General features: G+C 39.9%; 3 protein-coding genes, 1 long non-coding RNA gene and 3 other non-coding genes across 14 annotated transcripts in view; 4 read left to right on the plus strand and 3 right to left on the minus strand.

The window, feature by feature from the left end:
- prr14 (proline rich 14) overlaps positions 1 to 1,329 on the plus strand; it is a 10,013-nt gene extending 8,684 nt beyond the window's left edge. For all 3 annotated transcript variants that reach the window (XM_086058475.1, XM_086058485.1, XM_086058493.1), the window contains one exon: positions 590 to 1,329. In XM_086058475.1, the coding sequence (XP_085914601.1) occupies positions 590 to 896 (307 nt within the window). In that variant the 3' untranslated portion in view covers positions 897 to 1,329. The remainder of the gene's footprint in view (positions 1 to 589) is intronic.
- LOC147182215 (transmembrane protein 265-like) lies at positions 482 to 4,173 on the minus strand. Its single transcript, XM_086058552.1, has 3 exons — positions 3,916 to 4,173; positions 2,611 to 2,858; positions 482 to 1,519 (listed from the first exon to the last, which is right to left on the minus strand). Exons 2-3 carry the CDS (start codon positions 2,848 to 2,850, stop codon positions 1,367 to 1,369), a joined length of 393 nt encoding a protein of 130 aa, XP_085914678.1. The 5' UTR covers positions 2,851 to 2,858; positions 3,916 to 4,173; the 3' UTR covers positions 482 to 1,366.
- Positions 2,005 to 11,148, plus strand: LOC147182216 (uncharacterized). Of its 4 annotated transcripts, none has more exons than XR_015090452.1 (4): positions 2,005 to 2,060; positions 2,556 to 2,831; positions 9,615 to 9,711; positions 10,430 to 11,148. It is a non-coding gene; the product is annotated as an uncharacterized LOC147182216 (long non-coding RNA). The 4 variants fall into 4 exon arrangements; XR_015090454.1 differs by having other exon boundaries at positions 2,040 to 2,060; positions 2,545 to 2,831; XR_015090453.1 differs by lacking the exon at positions 2,005 to 2,060 and adding an exon at positions 2,079 to 2,366.
- trnac-gca (transfer RNA cysteine (anticodon GCA)) lies at positions 5,471 to 5,542 on the minus strand. Its single transcript has one exon. It is a non-coding gene; the product is annotated as a tRNA-Cys (tRNA).
- Positions 8,704 to 18,158, minus strand: part of kcnh6a (potassium voltage-gated channel, subfamily H (eag-related), member 6a) — a 30,739-nt gene continuing 21,284 nt past the window's right edge. For 2 of the 3 annotated variants that reach the window (XM_086058455.1, XM_086058447.1), the window contains 7 exons: positions 17,114 to 17,366; positions 15,008 to 15,201; positions 14,754 to 14,853; positions 14,382 to 14,669; positions 13,324 to 13,513; positions 10,870 to 11,062; positions 8,704 to 10,712 (listed from right to left, as the gene is read on the minus strand). In XM_086058455.1, the coding sequence (XP_085914581.1) occupies positions 10,482 to 10,712; positions 10,870 to 11,062; positions 13,324 to 13,513; positions 14,382 to 14,669; positions 14,754 to 14,853; positions 15,008 to 15,201; positions 17,114 to 17,366 (1,449 nt within the window). In that variant the 3' untranslated portion in view covers positions 8,704 to 10,481. The remainder of the gene's footprint in view (positions 10,713 to 10,869; positions 11,063 to 13,323; positions 13,514 to 14,381; positions 14,670 to 14,753; positions 14,854 to 15,007; positions 15,202 to 17,113; positions 17,367 to 18,158) is intronic. The other variant, XM_086058463.1, reaches the window with a different exon arrangement.
- Positions 12,905 to 12,976, plus strand: trnac-gca (transfer RNA cysteine (anticodon GCA)). The gene has a single exon. It is a non-coding gene; the product is annotated as a tRNA-Cys (tRNA).
- On the plus strand, positions 13,155 to 13,226 carry trnac-gca (transfer RNA cysteine (anticodon GCA)). Its single transcript has one exon. It is a non-coding gene; the product is annotated as a tRNA-Cys (tRNA).

An 18,158-nucleotide genomic window follows, 5' to 3' on the forward strand; every position in this document is an offset into this window, starting at 1 on the left:
ATACACATTGATAATGTGAATGTGTACATAAAAAAACAACTTTGATTTAGTTAGTTGCTCTCACTAGTTCACTATTAATCAAGTTTTTTTATTTTTAGTTTTATTACTTTGTTCAATTAATTTATTTTCCAATTGCCTACTTATTTTATTTGACAACATTTTAATTGAACACTTTTGTTTTTTGTTTTCTTCTTAGATTTAATCACAAAGTTTTATTGGTGAATTTAATAACTCTTTTCTATTCTAATTTTACATAGGACTACATTTTAAAAAGTCTGCAGTTGACACCCACCTAAAATGATTTGTACAAACCCCAATTCTAATGAAGTTGGGACAAGTTGTGTACAATGTAAAAAGGAAAAATACAATCATTTGCAAATCCTCTTCAACTTACATTCAATTGAATCCATTACAAAGACAAGATATTTAATGTTCAAACTGATGCACGTGATTGTTTTTATGCAAATATGATCTCATTTTAAATTTGATGCTAGCCTGTGCCACCTGTTGCTTTGCTGCTGATGTATTCTAGCCAAACCCAGTTTGAGTTAAATGACTCTAACGGCCAACGGTGTCTTTTGTGCTTCAGCCGGCTGGAGACCATCTTAGAGTTGCCGTTCAGTCGCCGCGACGGCTCCGAGTCCTACTTTGGCCAGCGCCGCCTCAAGCGCTTTGTGAAGTTTCTCGAGGTGGGCGAGGCGCGAAAGCCTAAGAAGGTACTGGCAGGCGGCGGCAAGGCGGGGGCCGCGTCGACCCGCACGAGACGAGGCGGCTTCGCCAAAGATGACGCCGGCCCGTCCCTCATGCCGCCGCCCGACATCGACTCGCTTCTGTGCGCCAAACTGAAGCAGCTGGACTTGTGGCTCATCGGCGACCAGGCGGATGCCGCGTGTTGACTTGCGCCTTGGCGCTCATGTTGCGATGCTACCACTGAGGACGACATTAATGGCAGCTCTTATTTATCACGGTGCAACATAGTCACGTATCGCTGTTGTTATTTTGTGCGTACGTTGTTGTTTTTGTTGCCCAGTTGAACGAGGCGGCCTTAAACACATCCTTAGTGTTCGTTTTGTATCCAAGCGTCCATTTTTTTGGGATAAAGCATTTATTACAACAATGTATAAAAAGCACAACAAACGTCAGTCAAATAAAACAAAAAGGCAATAACGCCGCTTGTTTTGTTACCGTGGTGGCTAATTTATTAACTTTTCTACAAGCTTTGCTATTGAATGTTAAGTGTTGAGGATTTGTCATGTATAAATGTTGTATACTTGATTTTACAAGTGTCTTCTTGGAGGGAAAATAAATAAATATCAGCTTATAAACATGTCCTATGAGCGTCGTGTTAGTCACCGCCGCCGCTGCCTCAGTCTTTCAGCGTGACCACATACGAGAAGAGCGCCATGAGCAAAGGGATCAAGGCCAGTATGGTGAGCCACGTGGCGATGGAGATGATGGCCAGCCTTTTGGCACGGCGCAAAAACCTGCCAGATGCCTCTCGGTCCAGCTCCTTCTCGGCCTGTCAGGAAGAAAATGATTTACTATATGTAACACTTTTTTTTTTTTTGGACCACAAGTATCTTAAAATGTGTTTTTAATCAAAGATGGAAAAATGAAGCTTCATGAAGCACTATTATTTATTGATGCATTTTTTGACTCCTCTAGATGGTGAACTTGGTTTGAAGATGACGGCTTATGCAATGGTAATTGACAAAAAAAAATGCCATTACATCTTTAAGCAATATTTTACATATTTACTATTATATGTAAACCATATTTTACACTTTTTGCAGTTTTTTACTGTACCGCCGTTTATTTTTTGGGGTTTCATGATTATGTATTATTTTATTTGGCAAACCGTCGGACCCTGCTCGTGCGCGCAACAAATTTGCGTGCCTAAACCAATCAATACGCTGCATTTAGATGATGTCAGCACTTGGGGTTACATGATTGGATCCTAGCTAACCAATCACAATCCAGTCATGACCTTTCACATCCGCTCAGGGCGCGAGAGAGGTAAGACAAGATGGCAAATATGTAGAAAATGGCAAACGACAAACGTAAGTGCTCATTTTCGATCAGAAATATATCGCTCATGCTAGCGAGCCATATTAACTTGCTGTCAGTTTAAATCTAAGAATTGCAATTGATAATATTCCAAGTTATTTTGACAACGTTATCACATAATTACCTCAGATTTTTAAAGTCATTCTGTGGTCTTCTGTGGAAAGGCGTGTCGTGCACGCTTATCAAAGGCAAGGTGTTATGTAATTATATGTGTAAATAATGTTCTTGTAGCGTAAAAAGTGGATGACTTCCTTGAAGGGCTCGTAAATGTAAAGTTGTCCAGACTGATGTAATAAGAGGTAAGTTTTGAAATCAAGTGTTTTTACTTATTATGTTTTTACTAGTCAGTTTAATGTTAGCGAAATGCAAGGGAGAACGTGGTTGTTTCGTTACTAGATTAGGAGGTGAGATTCCAGGCAATGTTGACGTGGTTGAGAAGGGGAAGTAGTAGAAGTTGACAGTGTAGTGACATGACAGTATTGTGGCAGGTGCGAGCAGTTGATGAGAGGGAGAGATGACCAGGAAGGAAGGAAGAATGTAAACCTTGACTGAGTTGATGAGCGCTTTGATCCCGACGCAAGAGATGCCGCAGATGATGCTGCAGATGGCCAACTTCCTGTGATGCTTGTCACGGCCGCAGCACGCCACCGCGCCGATGCCGTTCTTCTTCGTCGTCGACATGAGACCTTTTCGAGTCTCGCCCGAGCCCGGCACTGTGTTGAGCGGCATGTCCTCGTCCTCGCCCACTTTGATGCAGGTGTGAGGTGAGTCGAAGTCGGACATGTCGGCAACTAAGATAAAAGACAAACACAAGTTTTACAGCTGTAACTTTTGTTCCCGACTGATAAGCTTTGTGTGGCCAGATAAAGGACACGTTAAAGAAGCTTCACATAGCTGGCGCATTTGAGTTGTAAAACAGGCGGAGCAGTGAGTACATTTGTGGCAGTTTCCCTGCATTTGACTGTATTCAGTGTTGCCTTCATGGACATTCTGAAATCACACAATCTCTTCTCACTTGGCCTCAATCTTGTGCTTGTGTTGTGACCCTTGTGGTCTCCCTCAGATTTTGTGGTGATGCGTTGAGAGACGCGTGACGTTTCTGGGACTTGTGACTCGTCTTTGTTTACCATCGATATGCCTCACCTGCAGAAAATCACGTCACTGGTTTCGTTGGTCTCCTCCCGCCACACTGTGGGAATGCCACCGACGAGTCTGAGCACGCTCGCGGAGGCACACGGCAACTTCTGTTTTGCTGATGCTTTCAACAGCCAATCCAAAAGCGGAGTGGCGCAATCGGCCTCGCATGTTCGCGCACTTTAAAAAAATGAAACCAAAAAGCCTGACAAACCGGTTGAATTCCCTTTGACTCATGTTGCCTTCAGGGACAATCCTAAATCTTAAGATTTCTTTCCATAACTGAGCCCAGTTGTTTCATATGTCCAAATTGCTTTGTTTAACTTCCTGCCTGTTTATTAGACGTCAGGTGCTGCCTTCATAGACGGGCCAAAATTGTAGCTTTCTTTGTACAACAGAGTTCAAAATTCTTGATTGTCTGTTTGTCTGTGTACATAAGTCAGGCGCTGTTTTCCAAATGAAAGTCTCTCTCTCTCTTGTCTGTGTCAATCTGTCCGTCTGCTCATGTCTGCCTTTAAACATTCCCAGATTGAACAAAATTCCTGACCAACGAGTTGTGAAGTCTCACGTTTGTAAAATGCCAATAGAATCAAGCTGCGGGTGCCGATGTAGTTCAGTAACATGTAATAGCACACAGGGCTGTTAATCATTTGTGCGTCACATTCTTTTTCTCTCCTAAAATGGCAACGCGACTAATGAAGTTGTCATTCTTACTTGAAAGCAGTTGCGGTCGCGTCCGCCTCCGTCTCGTGGTTTTGATGAGTTGTTGTCAGTGCAATTCCACTTTAAAACCTCCGCTGTTGCTCATGTTGACGAGAAGCCAGATGGAAAGTTGAAGTTGTCGCTCAAGTGTGTGTGAAACTGCCGCGCCCATTTACTGTTACATCCCACGGACACATACACAAACGCACGCACACTCTCGTGCACGACTTGTCCATAGGCTTCCTCTTGGGCCCCGGAGATGTGTCGCGCCTTTAAATAACACCTCAGGGTGAATCACATTCCAGTTGGCCTCGTTTTCAAGTCAATACACACACACACGCGCACACACACGTTTGTTTTACTTTCTTTGTGGGGCCATCTCGTTAACATAATGCATTTCCTAGCCCCTTCCCCTAACCCCAACCATCAAAAATTATTGCCGACCCCTATGGACTGTATGCCACGGAGGAGGCGGGACTTCAACCCATCAACTTTGTTTCAGTTTCCGGTTTGCGACGTGTGGGCCGCGTCCCAGTACTTGCGTTTCCACCTTTGTGCCCCTCGGTCGACGGGTGCGAGGCTGCGAGTCTGTAGTGTCCGTCTCAGTGTCCGAAACATTTCAGATAGCCGAGACGCCCTCCCGCGCGGTTCGGGGGCGCAGGGGTGGGGGTGCAAGTGTTGGAACGCGGCCAGCAGTAGCCGGAAATGGCACTGATGTGTAAAACCCGGAAGTCGGAAGTCCGTGGCATCTACCCCATTCCTTACCCTAACCTTAACCAGAACCCAATTCAAACCTAAACTCAAAAACCAAGTTTTGGCCTTCAAAAAGAGGTCTAAACTTGTGGGGCCCAGCAAAATGGCCCCACATGGACAGGTGGGCCCCACAGTTCTGTGAAATCCCGAAATGTTGGCCCCACTATGTAACAAAAACAAGAACACACACACACACACACACACACACACTTTTGTCTGTCATTTCATTTCACGTCAAAAATTCATTTGAACTATTTCTATTAGTTTAACATTTTTTTTCCACTTTTGTTAACAAGAGTATGAAAACCTAGAATTTTTTATTGTACATTTAGAACCGATATAAAATTTGTGATTAATCATGAGTTAACTAGTGAAGTGAAGATGAATTACAATTTTAAAAAATTAATCGCCTCTTGCCCCAAATTTTTAATAATCTTTTTTTTTAAATGAATTTATGGCAGTAAATGAGTTAAATTGTCATTTTTTTGTGCATGAAAAAAAAATCACAGTATGTGGTTATTTTGTTGTTTGCCTCAAGCCCTTTGCTGTTGAAAAGGGGATCTTTTATGCATGTATTGAAAAATGTGTTATCAAAAATGAAATATGTTAAGAGCACATATTTTGTCTATGTACTCTATTCAGGGAGTACGTGGTCCTGTGTGCCCCCCCCCCCTTCCCCCCCTTCCCCCCCTTCCCCCCCAGTTGCACTGTTGAAATATTGTGGCCCTCCAGAATTTAAGTTGCCCAACCCTGCCTTGGATGGCAGCGTTGAGTTATGACCAACAAATTGAATTTAATAGGGAAGGATTGTTAAAGGGGGCACCCAGATTTGAACTAGGGACCTCTTGATCTGCAGTCAAATGCTCTACCACTGAGCGATACCCCCACCATAGGTATAAAGCTTGACACAAAAAGTCTTGACATGATAATAAAAGTTGCATACAGTTTGATAAGTTTCTAGTTTGGTCACAATTATTCAATAATAAGAAAGCTCAACATAAAAAAAAAACTGCTTGAAGAAACATGAATGTAAGATTATAAATCCATTTATTTGAAAAAGTCATCATACATTCATTATCTTGGGCGGTTTTCATCCTCTTCACTCTTAATAACAACGTGGACATTCTGTGAGAACAGTACATATGTAATCCTATGACATTTGGTTTCTGCTCCAATTTAAACATGAAGTTGGGGATATACATTTTCAAGAAACTCAATGAAAATATGAAATGAAAATCATAACACCTTAGTTTTCTCACATCACCACTCACTCTTTACTACAACTTTTCTACAAAGATTACATTTGTCAAAAAGGAATATTAGGGCTGCACTGAAGAAGAAAAAATATAATATTTAGGCGGAAAAGCTGTTAAATAAAAAAGTTGTTTTATGTTTCAGAGAAAAAAGTTGCATTTTTAGAGAATAAAAGTTTGTAGAAAAGTTTTACATTTTGAGAAAAAAATAGCAATTTTTCTCTCAAAATTGGTATTTTTGAAAATGTAAAAAAAAAAGGTTTTGTAATTTTTTTTCTTCAGAAAACATTTGTTTCTGAGGAAAAATAGATTATTTTAATTAATTTTATAAAATAGAAAACTTGTTAAGGAAAAGTCTATTATTTATCAAACAAGTTATATATTTTTTAAGAAAATATTTGTAGTTGTTGAAAAAAAGTTTTTTATTTTAGAGAAAATATTCTTTTTTAAAGAAAAGTATGTTTTTAAGAGAAAACTTGGTATTGAAAATTTTTTGAGAAAAAAAGTTTTAAAAAGTTTAAAAGTATATTTTCTAGAAAAAGTTTGTATATTTCAAGAAACGTTTTTTTTAGAATGTCTGTTTTTTTCCCTCTTAGAAGTAAGCTGTAAATTTTAATGATTTTTTTTAATTGCTGAAAAAAAGTTATGTATGAAAAACAGTTATGTGTTATGTATATATATATATATATTTAAAAAAAATATATATATATTTTTAAGTTCGCATATTTTTCCAGAATAATGTTATTATTTCACTAAAAGGTCCTTTTTTATACAATAAATATTTTTAAGAAAATGTCATAAAGTTGGAAATTTCAGAGAAAAACGTCTGTTTTGTAGATTATTATTTTTTGAATTAGGTCATTTTCGAGTTTACATTTATGGAGAAAAAAGTCTACGTCTGTATTTTTTTGTATATTTTGGGAGGAAAATTTGAATAAAGATATTTATTCAAGTAAAAAATAATTAATAATTAACAATTGATGAAATATTAATAAAAAGTCATTTGTTTCTAAGAAATAATGTCTTATAATTTTTAAGAAAAAGTCACAATCTTACAGGAATATATCTCAATTTAATGATGGGAAATAAATAAATCAAAAACTCCATAGAAATAAAGATGAGGTGACATTAAAATAGAATTTTGTATTCTTGTATGTAATGATGATGTCTATGAGTTCTATGAGTCCCGAACGACTGCCAGGTGGCGGTGCTGATACAGCACAGAATTTCCAGACGCGCATGCGTCACTCCAGAAAGAATTCGTAAAAGGATATTTCCAGGGTTCCGGCTGACGTGATCCACATGTATAAAAGGGGATTGTAGCCAGAACCGAGTCTCCCAGAACCTTCTCGCGCAAATCAACACGAGGGCTTTGAGTGACCAGTTCGGGACTCATAGAACCGTAGTTACATACGTAACTGTCGTTCTATTTCGTCCCTACCGACCGCCAGGTGGCGGTGCTGAAACCGCACGGAACGCCGAATACCAGCAATGTCACGAAGACCCGGGAAACTGTACCACACAGATGGGCCTTCGCAGAACCGCGAACTACATCCAGTGGATGAGGAGAGGTCACATTCAAACTGTAGAATCTGGAGAACGTGCAAGGCGACGACCAGGAAGCATCCTCCAAGGACACTCCTCTCAGACCAGCCCATGAGGTAGACACACCCCTGGTGGAGTGACTGCACACCCCAGGAGGAAAGGGCCGACCAGAGACCCGATACGACTGTCGAATCACCTCCCCGATCCAATGGGAGAGGCGTTGCTTGGACACAGCAGCTCCTTTATGCAGGCTGCCGTAAGACACAAAAATGTACGGAAACCTGACGTAGCGTTCAAAATAAAAGCGGAGCGCCCTCACAGGACAACAAAGACCTGGAGCGTCATCCCTATCCGTCGATGCTGGAGCAAAACGAGCGAGACGAATAGCGTGGTTGGCTTGAGAGCCAGACAAAACTTTGGGCACAAAAGCAACATTTGGCCACAATGTGACCCCTGCCCTGTCGGGATGCCAACAAAGGCATTCGGGGCTAACAAACAGGGCGTGGCGCTGATGACAGTCTCTTTGACCCGGATGGAGAGAAGGGGCTGGCGTCGGAACTGAATTCTGTACCCATGAGACAAGGTTGAAAGCATCCATGGGTCCGAAGTGAGGGCAGCCTAGTAGTTGAGCCGGCGACAGGAAAAGTAACCGACGACTACGGATTTAGGGGTCCGGGAGGGATGGGGTGTGGTGTGTGAAACTCGGGGCTGACCATTGGACCCTTGGCCAGAGGGGCGAAGCCCACGGGCGTCCGTGACATGGCCTCGCGTGGGATGACGAGGCCGTATCTGTGTCGTCATAAACTAGCAAAAGTCATGACAGACAATATCAAAGCCATGAAACAACATCAAGGCGGCTGGCGACCTCACGGACGGAGTCGCATAAGTTGCGAGGCAATACAAGCTAGGAAAGGATACGAAATAACCGTACCAACACCAGCGAGTTGCAGTCAAAACAAGTCAAAGTAGCCGTAGGCAAGACGTCAACAGTCGCTAACATCCACCAGGCGTATTTACAAACTTGAAGCCGCACTCGGCGATGAGGAGAGGAGATCATGTAAAGATGGAAGGGGAGCTCCAACGTCCATACATAAATACCAAAAGTCCAAATACAACGAGCGACGAAGAACGGTAGTAAACGGCGTGAGTGACTGCGCGAGAAGGTCAAAGAGACTCGGTCCCGGCTACGATCCGCTTTTATACAGGAGGATCACGTCAGCCAGAACCCTGGAAATGTCTTTTTATGAATTGTTTCTCGAGTGGCGCATACGCGTGGGGGATTTCCGTGCTGTTTCAGCACCGCCACCCGGTGGTCGGGAGGGACGAAATAGAACTCCTTTGTAAAAATGTGCAAAAAATGTTAATGCAAAAAATGGAAGTGAATTTAGTCTTTTCCTTCTTATCTTTTAAAGCACTCCGGCATACAGACACATCTTTTCTCTTTCAATGTCAACATTTCCCAAAATAATCTCTTTTTGGTGTGTATGTGAGTGGAGGGAGGGAGCAACAAAGTGCGGCACAGCAATAGGAAGGGTTGCTGTGGAGTGTCGAAAAAGGGGCACACAGCCCTGCGGTCAGTCCAGTTACGTGGAAAAGATCCTGTTGGGACATTTAAAGTTTGGAGCATACCAATACGTGCAAGGGAAACAAAGAAAAGACAAAAGAATGCAAAATTACATGCAAAAACTAACGGGGATAAAGTTGTAATTTTAAAAGAGAAAAGTTGTTTTTTACATAAAAATCAATAAAAAGTAAAAAGCTGACCCTAAAGGAGTCCTTTGATTCACTTCATGCAAGATAACTTGAGCTCATGTTTCATTTTTTTCTCATAAAAGCATACATTTATTTTAATGCTACACTTTTCACTGCATAAACAACCGTTCATAGGTAATATACATTTTTTTAAATTTCTAACTTTATTTATTTATTTATTGATGTATTTTATTACGATTTTCCCCAGATTCTTAAAAAACTTTTCACAATGCGATTTTTATTTCTTGTAAAAAGTATAATTTACTGACTTTATCTTGTTGTTGTCATGACTTCTTGTGAATTTTGACTTATCTATCACTACAATTTAGTTTTTCTTGATGAGATGATGGAACTCAATGTACGTAACGTAATTGTGTTTTCTTTCATGTCAAACTTTTTCACATCCAGTGGCCGCCTGCTATTCACAGGGGACGGGGACGAGGACCAGGACCAGGACGGCCTGCGATGAGCAAAAATCGGGATATAATCATTATACTTTCTTCTGGTAACTTTTTACTCATTTTGACTCCATACCTCCCATTTTCCAACTTTTTCAACGTACAATTTTAACCAACTTTAAACATGAGTGCAATTTTTTCCCACAAAAATTACAAATTTATATCGCAATATTTAATCTAAACCCTCATAATGACAAATTTTCACCTACAGTTCCCTTTTTTTTCTTGTCCCTTTTTTTTCTTGACTATTTTCAGCAATTTTAGGCATAATATGATGAAAGTCTTTTACATGTTATAATGTATTGCCAATTTTCCTTATATAATCTACATGATGAAATAATACAACTTTATTTTTTAATATTTCAACTTTTTTCAACAATTTTGACTTTTTCACGTACGTTTTTTTAAACACAATTTTAAAACAGTTTGATGTAAAATAGCAAATTTCTCCTTTGTAAAATTTCAACTTTAAACCCCAAATTACAACGTAATCTCCAAATTGTGATTTTTTTTTCACGTACAAATTTCCTTATTTCCTCATCAAATTTTTTATTTTTATTTTGATTTAATTATTCTTACTTTACAACTTTTTTTTTTTTTAACAGAATTTCAAACTGATGTAAAATTGTATATATTCCTCCTCTGTTAAAATTATAACTTTATCACACAAAAATGTAAGGATAAACTTGTAATTACAACTTCTTTGGTGTGATGCTACTGTTCGTATTATTTTCTGTTCAGCGTGTCCCTGATACTTGTCGGTAGGAAGCCGGGGAGCGAGTCCAAGAGTCCAGACTCGTCAACGATGATTCACCTTCTAGCTTCCGGGGCTCCCCGGCAGGACCGGGTCCGAGACGTGCCTCTGGATCTTCGGCGCTTCCGATGAGACTTCCAGGTGCTCGGGGAGGGACGGGAAGCGCTGCGCAGCGCCCAGCGTCCCCGGGGCCTCGGGCTGGGGCGACGTCAAGGGCATGGTGTCGTCCGAGGTGGCCGTCACGTGGATCCCGCTGGACAGCGAGTCCTTGGACTTGCACTCGGACCCTGGACTCTAGGATGGCGAGCGGGACATGTTACTCGTGTTTTTCTTGTACAATTCTGATCTTATTTGCCTTTTTTTCTTGCCAGATTGTCTTTTTTCTTCCCCACAATATTTCAACTTTAGAGACACGCTGGGACTCACGCGATCAAACACTGCGTGTGCGTACCTGTAGCAGCGAGACGGCGCTGTCCATCATGGGAGGGACGGCGCGGAGGGCGGGCGGAGGCGCGGTGCCATATAGGGCAGCGGCGGGGAGGGGACTGGGCGATACGGCGCTGTAGGCGGGCGGCACCGGCGCCATCTGCCGCTGAAGGAGCTGCAGGATGACGGTGATGTCCGCCGTCATTCGGCTCTCCAGCCTACAACAACATGAGGCAAATAGGTGAATTTGTGCCTTTTTGGTGGGATACCTGTGCATGAATAAACAGCATGATTATTCTACGTACTGGAGTATTTGTGTATTGAATGTGTGCTTTTAAAGGGCGTGGCCAAGTGAGTGACATCAGCATCTGATTGGTTAGTCTATCAGTGTGTAAGTAGTGATGGGAAAATGAAGCTTCATGAAGCACTTGTGATATTTTTTGACTCCTCTAGATGCCACTCTTGGTTGAAAGATGCAGTGGAAATGTAATCAATTTCCTTTGCACTAGCCTTTATATTTAAACCAAGAGCACCATCTAGGGGAGTCAAAAAATATCACAAGTGCTTCATGAAGCTTCATTTTCCCATCACTATGTGTAAGCATCAGGCTGTGATTTGTGGCTCAGGTCGACAGCAACTTTTTGTGAGTTTTCCTTTTTTGTATTCATGAAACTTTTGCCCACATGCGAGGGCATTACAGTACTATACTCGAGTGGCAGCTTAGCTGAAACATGCTAGAAGCTAAAATTTTGGCTCACAACACATTATTTTTTTCATTGACCATGCGATGGGTCATAACTTAAGAAACTCAAATTTTGTACTTGTCAGTCACTGTTTGCCTGAACGAAAGAAAACTAAAACCTCAAGCCCTGGACGATTTGCCATTAGCTAACTATTTTGTAGAACCTACTAATAAGGGCTACTTGCAAGAAGAAGAAAAACACCCTCACCAAATCACACCTATCTGAGCATTTTTGTGCTCTTTTTTGGCAATACCTTAAGATGCTGCGCAAATGTCCTGCTTCCAGTACAAAGGAATAGCTAGCTAGCATTGGCCACCAACTCATAGCCAGCAGGCTTGAAACAGTGTAATAGAAGATTTCAATACAGGCTGGTGAGGTAGATCGTGGAGAAAGCAGCATCTATTCATTAAAGGTATTTTGTGATCATAAGTTTGGGGTATATTTAGGGTTTAAACCCTATGAATAGGAAATTCTAAACATGGGGGGTGGGATACATGTTTACTATTCTCAGCTGCTCTTGGTGCAAAAAAATGCATGCTGTATTTTGAATTCTTGAAGTTGTGAAAAAAACTGCCTACTGCTAAAATGAAATTTGGCACTTTGTTTACTGAAAAATACATTTAACTTTTTAATTTCCACTTTTGAATGATGTTTTTCACGACAGTCTAATTAATCGAGGCTAAGGGGCACACCCGTTTAAGGAAAATCACAATTTGGAAAATAAGCATAGTTGCCAAATTCGCTTCAAACATCACACAAATTGTTTTCTGATGGGGACAGTTTGACCCTTGAACCTATGAATTCTATCAAATATTTTCGAAATATCTTTTATTAAAAGTAAGTAAGGAATCGATATGTTGAAGAATTGCAACGCATTTGAAAATAAAGAGGTTGCGTTTACCACTGAGTCACTGCTAAGCGGGCTTCCTCAGAAACCGAAACTAAAATGTGAAGCAAGCAACAAAATATTTACCAATTTTAAAGTTAATAAATGATTACCGTACTTTCTAAACTATTTTCTCATTTAAATATGACGAAATTAAGCTTGTTTAACCCTTCTTACAAATATATTTTGACAAATATAAGAGTTTCTAGTGAACCTCCAACAGTCCACCAGATGTCGCTAACGCATCTTGTCTTACGGCTCTGATGTCTCACACAAACACTTACGCAATAAAATCAACAGATGACGTAACTGGACGTTTTTGTCCCTACTTTTTTCCCTGTTCAAATTGTTTGACTTTTCCCCCGTCAACTCCCTTACACCGACCTCCATAGGTTACAAAACTGATATATGTTAAATTGAACGTGCCCGACGGGGGTATAGCTCAGTGGTAGAGCATTTGACTGCAGATCAAGAGGTCCCCGGTTCAAATCCAGGTGCCCCCTTCAGCTGTATTTTTTTGTTAAATGAATTGATAAATATGTCCTTTTTTGTATTAATAAAACTTTTGCCCACATGCGAGGGCATTACAGTACGACATTCGAGTGGCAGCTTAGCTGAAACATGCTAGAAGCTAAAATCCTGACTAGCAACACAAATGATGTTGAACAAGGCATGCCAGATGGGGGTATAGCTCAGTGGTAGAGCATTTGACTGCAGATCAAGAGGTCCCCGGTTCAAATCCGAGTGCCCCCTTCAACCACATTTTATTGTAAAATGACTTAATAAATATGTCATAACTCCATTATCTAACATGCTTTTTCTTAAAAAATGATGAAACATCAAGTCTCACCGATTTAACTGCGACTGAAGCACTTCCAGTCTAGACCCGAGCTCGCTGGGCCGGTCCTCAGAACAGAGGACGGGCTGGAAGCCGGTGGTCCTGGCCGCGGACGACGAGCGTCTCTGGGCCTCGGTGTACTGGCTGGTCCGGTGGTCCGGCCAGTAGCCATAAAGGCCCGACATGCTGACCGGAACCGCTGCTGTGGAGACGATTTCAGGACATAAACTTAAACTTTGCACTTCAGTTTAATACACAATCTGCATGAAGTTCCTGTTCATTTATTGTCTTTTTAGAAAATAGCTGTTCTTATAATAAATAATTCATATTCATATTCGAGTGCTGTTTGACTATTCAGCTAAAATATAGGTAAATATACTGTACTGTATACTGTAGAGCATTATATATATAGTTTTTATTTATTACTTTCAACTACAGCATTCAGTACTAAAACAAATACAAAAGAATAAAATGAATGAAAAGGAAAAAAATACATACCTAAAATAAATACTGAATGCTAAAATAAAATAAAATGTCAAAATAAGCATTTTAAAATGGAAAACATAATTTGTATTTTTAAAGCGCTGTTTTTTTTACTACCAAACTAAAAATAATACAGACAACACAGACGCTAAAAGCACTGCAAAACAATTTTATTTAAATTTTATTTTGTTTTATTTTATTTAAGTGTTTGTTTGACTATACGGCTAAAATAGCGTGAAAATACTCTATGATAAAGATTTTGCTAATAAATCAAATGAATGAAACATGCCATTTACAATCGTGAAAATGGAAAGAGTACAATAATATGAAAAACTAAATATAATGTAGATAAAACAACAATAATAAATTACATTAAACAATTTAGACATTAGATTAAATAATAAAACACAATAAAGTAGAATTGAAAAAAATTAAATTTGTACTCAAGGGCGGTTTTGACCACAAAGGTCAAATGTGGGCATAAAAAATGGATGATATGGAAACGAAATGATGGTGAAAGAAAATTATATTTTTAGAGTGTATGACAATGTATTTGTAAAAAGCATGGATTGTGGCAGACTCTTCACCTGAGTACGGTGGCCCAGCCAGGTCTACGGGCTTGGCCATCTCAGGGGCGGGTCTGCCGCGCGGCATGAGGTTCATTACGGCCGGCGGGTAGTCTCTGGCGCCCCCTGGCGGCGACGGGTACGACTCTCCCTTGCTGCCGCGCCTCACATACTTCCTCTCCTCGTCGCTGGACTCGGATGAAAACGTGTCGCTGCTGCATTGCTCGTCCCAGCGCGGCGTTGCGACTTTGTGATGGTTGGACATCGGGCAAGACTGCTCGGGGTAGCTGTCCTCCCGGTCCATGCCATCTGAAGAAGGATATAAAAACATTTTGTTAAAAGATGTATCAGCGAGGGGAGATTTTTCTTTGTAAAGGTGGGGTCATCGCTCACCGGGTCGGTTGCGGCGTCGAGGAGAGCCTCTGTGGTGCCTGGTGCGGCGGTAGCCACATTCAGAGTCCTTGCTCGGGGTTGGCAGGTTTACTCGATCGGCCTGATACAGAGCAGCTTCAGTAATGGCCACAAATACAAGCTTGGAGTGGAGATGCCACACTTCCTGTGTCTTTACAGCCGTGGACACTTTGCGGGCCTGCTCATGATCGACATGTCTGACACGTTTCATGTTGCCAGAATCTGGTGGCACTCACATCTCTCAGGTTAAAGGTGACCTCCAGGTTGTGCCAGAAGGTGTCAGCAAAGTCGGGGTACATGTCCAGAACCTCCATCAGGTCGTCCCTCTGGATCTTGTGAAGGTCGCAGTACGTCAGCGCCCGGACGTCGGCGCTGGACTTGCCGGGCCTGCCGTACATGCTGACGGACTCGCCAAAGATGTCGTTCTTTCCTGGACAAGTGCAAAGAGAAGGGAAAGCCAAACAAAACAAAAACATTGTGGTGAATGTTCAACTGGAAAAGAACGCACTCGAGCAGGATTTTAGCGGAACCTCTATTGGTGATCAATGGTGCTGCCAAATGGAAGAATTAAATGGAGCTCTGCCCAAACACCCCTGGCGACGCAACACCACACAGCTGCATGTGTGTGTGTGTGCGTGTGTGTGCGTTTGTGCGTGCATGGATGCGTGTGTGTGTGTGTGTGTGTGTGTCGTGTACTTGTACATAGTACATTGTGAGTACCAAAATACGTCTTTAACCAACAGATTGAGGACATTTTTGTGAAGTGAGGACATTTTGGCCGGTCCTCACAACTCAAGACCTCTTTTTGAGGGTCAAGACTTGGTTTTAGAGTTCAGGTTTCAATTGGGTTATGGTTGAGGTTAGGGTAAGGAATGGGGGTAGGCAATAATTTTTGATGGTTGGGGTTAGGGGAAGGGGCTAGGAAATGCATTATGTCTATGGATGTCCTCACAATTATATAAGTACAAGTATGTACTTCATGTAAAGGAAAAAAATCAAATTTAGATTTAAATCAAATTAAATTGGAATTGAATCTCAATTAATTGTCTGAATTTCAGTACAGTAAATTTTTATTTCAAATTAGATTAAATTTAAATTTAAATGTAATATAATTTAGTTAAAATAAAATGATAAAATAAAATATATCACAATAAACATTTCATTACATTATATCATACATAAAATACATTACATTTTAAATTAAAATAATTTAATGAACTTCATCTTGAGGGATTAGTACAGTAAAATTTAAATTAAATTTAAATTTACTGTAGGTTTAAATTACATGACAGTATATTTGCTTGTCATATTTAAACAATAAATTCCCCCCTTGGAATTTATTCAAGTTTTATTTAAATTCATTTACATTTAAATGAAAACAATTAAGTGAGTGGAATTCCCCTTGGGAAATTAAATTTAGTACAATAAACAAATAACATTTGTTTACAACTTGTACCTATTCAATTTACCTTGTACAAAAAATTGTTGCACTGACCTATTTGGGGTGGGAGAAGGAACCGTATTTGGTAACTTGAGTCAGTGTCAATTACGATGTAAAAGGACAGATTAAACCCTCCGACACTTTAACCCGTGGGTTAAAGTGTCCTTAAGTGTTTTAGGACATATTAATCCCTAACCCTAACCTAACCATAACCCTTAGCTATAGTTTATTTTTAGAAACATATAATAATAATAAAAAACACATCTGTAGAACGTCTAGAGGGGTGTATTTGTATTTTTTTTTTGTTGAGAATTTGTTACATATAAATTGTTTCAACATTTAATGCTATAAGGACATCTTCAAAAATTTGTATTCAGTGCACATGCTCACCCTCCTCTTTTTCTAATCAGTTAATTACTTGCATAATTTAAAATGGAAAAAAATGACCCCAATATTTTGACATGAACAAATATTCTGAATGTCATACATAAACATTTATTAAATGCGTTACTTTAATGCAATAGTTATGTTTAATGTCCAAACACAATCTGTGCTACCTTTAACGTAACCATCTGCTGTAAACCAAAAGATCATCTGCAGTCAAAATTAGAGTGATTCATTTACATGATTAATGCGATCATTCTTTTGTGATCAATTAATTAGATAACGCTTTAACTTTGACAGCACTAATAAATATATTAATAAATCTAATTGGATCTGAATCTGATCTATTCGATGACCAAAATGTGAAACCGAGGCTTCAAATCTCACAGATGTTGTTGTAATTTATGTAGGATCTTACATTGAACAAAACTAGTCCTTCCTTTAATTAGCTATTCGGTGGATGCGTAACTTTTGGTGGAGTGCTCTGAATCCTAAAGGAAGCAGAAATCACGCTCACCCAATATGGCCACCACCATGTCGTCTCGCAGGATCTCGATGGAGCCGCCGGAGATGAAATAAAGGGCGGTGAGAATGTCGCCGCTGTGCACCAAGGTGTCGCCGGGCGGGGCATGGGTGGTCTTGAAGCGGATGGCAAGGGCGCGCAGGCAACCTTTGTTGGCACCTCGGAAGGCTTTGCACTGCTGCATCAGCGTGCGGTTCAGGTGCAGGCAGATGTCGGCCTGCAGGCACTCGGGGAAGCCCTTCAACACCTGTTGGGAAAAACCGTGCCATGCCTTTAAAAAACTTCTTTTTTTAATGTACATACGGATGGCTGGAACTTTAATGAATCTATAAATGACTACACTGAAAAATATAAAAACATAACAAAAAAGGGGGGGGCACAAATGAAAATAAACAGCAATAAATTAGACCAAAAAAAAGCAACAAAAAAAAGCAACAAAAAACTTTAAAAAACGGAAATCAATAAATTGTGAAATTAAATACAAGACAACAAAAACACCGAAGAAATAACATTAAAAAAATAATAATACGAAATAAATTCACAAGAAAAATATAAATAAACTATCAAAAATACAAAAACATAAAAAATACAGTAACAATGAAAATTAATAAGGAGAAAAATATATATTTTTTAAATCTGAAAATAAATCTGAAATAAAGAAAATATGCTCAAATTAAACAACAAAAAATAAATTTATATAAAAACAACTAAATCCAATTTTGAAAAATGACAAAAGTGAAAGACAAGCAAATTGCAAAATAATGAATAACTACAAAAACAAAATCAAATAAAGATAACACAAAATAAAACATATCTGTCCATTCTTCCCTCAATTTTCTATACTGCTTATCCTGCAGACTATCTGAGTTGACTACACCCTGGATTGGTCTCCAGTCAGTCACAAGCATACCATTCACACTTACATCCACACGTCACCTACTCAGGTCAGTGTATAACTTTACCTTAAGTTGGTAATCCAAAACATAAACACAAAACACGAACAAAATGCAAAAGAATCAGCATGCAGTTTATGATTGCG

This window comes from Leptonotus elevatus, chromosome 1 (assembly GCF_054856555.1).
Source record: "Leptonotus elevatus isolate MCC_2025b chromosome 1, RoL_Lele_1.0, whole genome shotgun sequence".
NCBI lineage: Eukaryota > Metazoa > Chordata > Actinopteri > Syngnathiformes > Syngnathidae > Leptonotus > Leptonotus elevatus.

Coding starts and splice junctions, on each gene's coding strand:
- LOC147182215 (XM_086058552.1), bottom strand. CDS start 2,850: ATGTCCGACTTCGACTCACCTCACACCTGCATCAAAGTGGGCGAGGAC. Junction 1,520..2,610: donor CGCTCATCAACTCAGTCAAG/GTTTACATTCTT, acceptor TCTTCCTGACAG/GCCGAGAAGGAGCTGGACCG.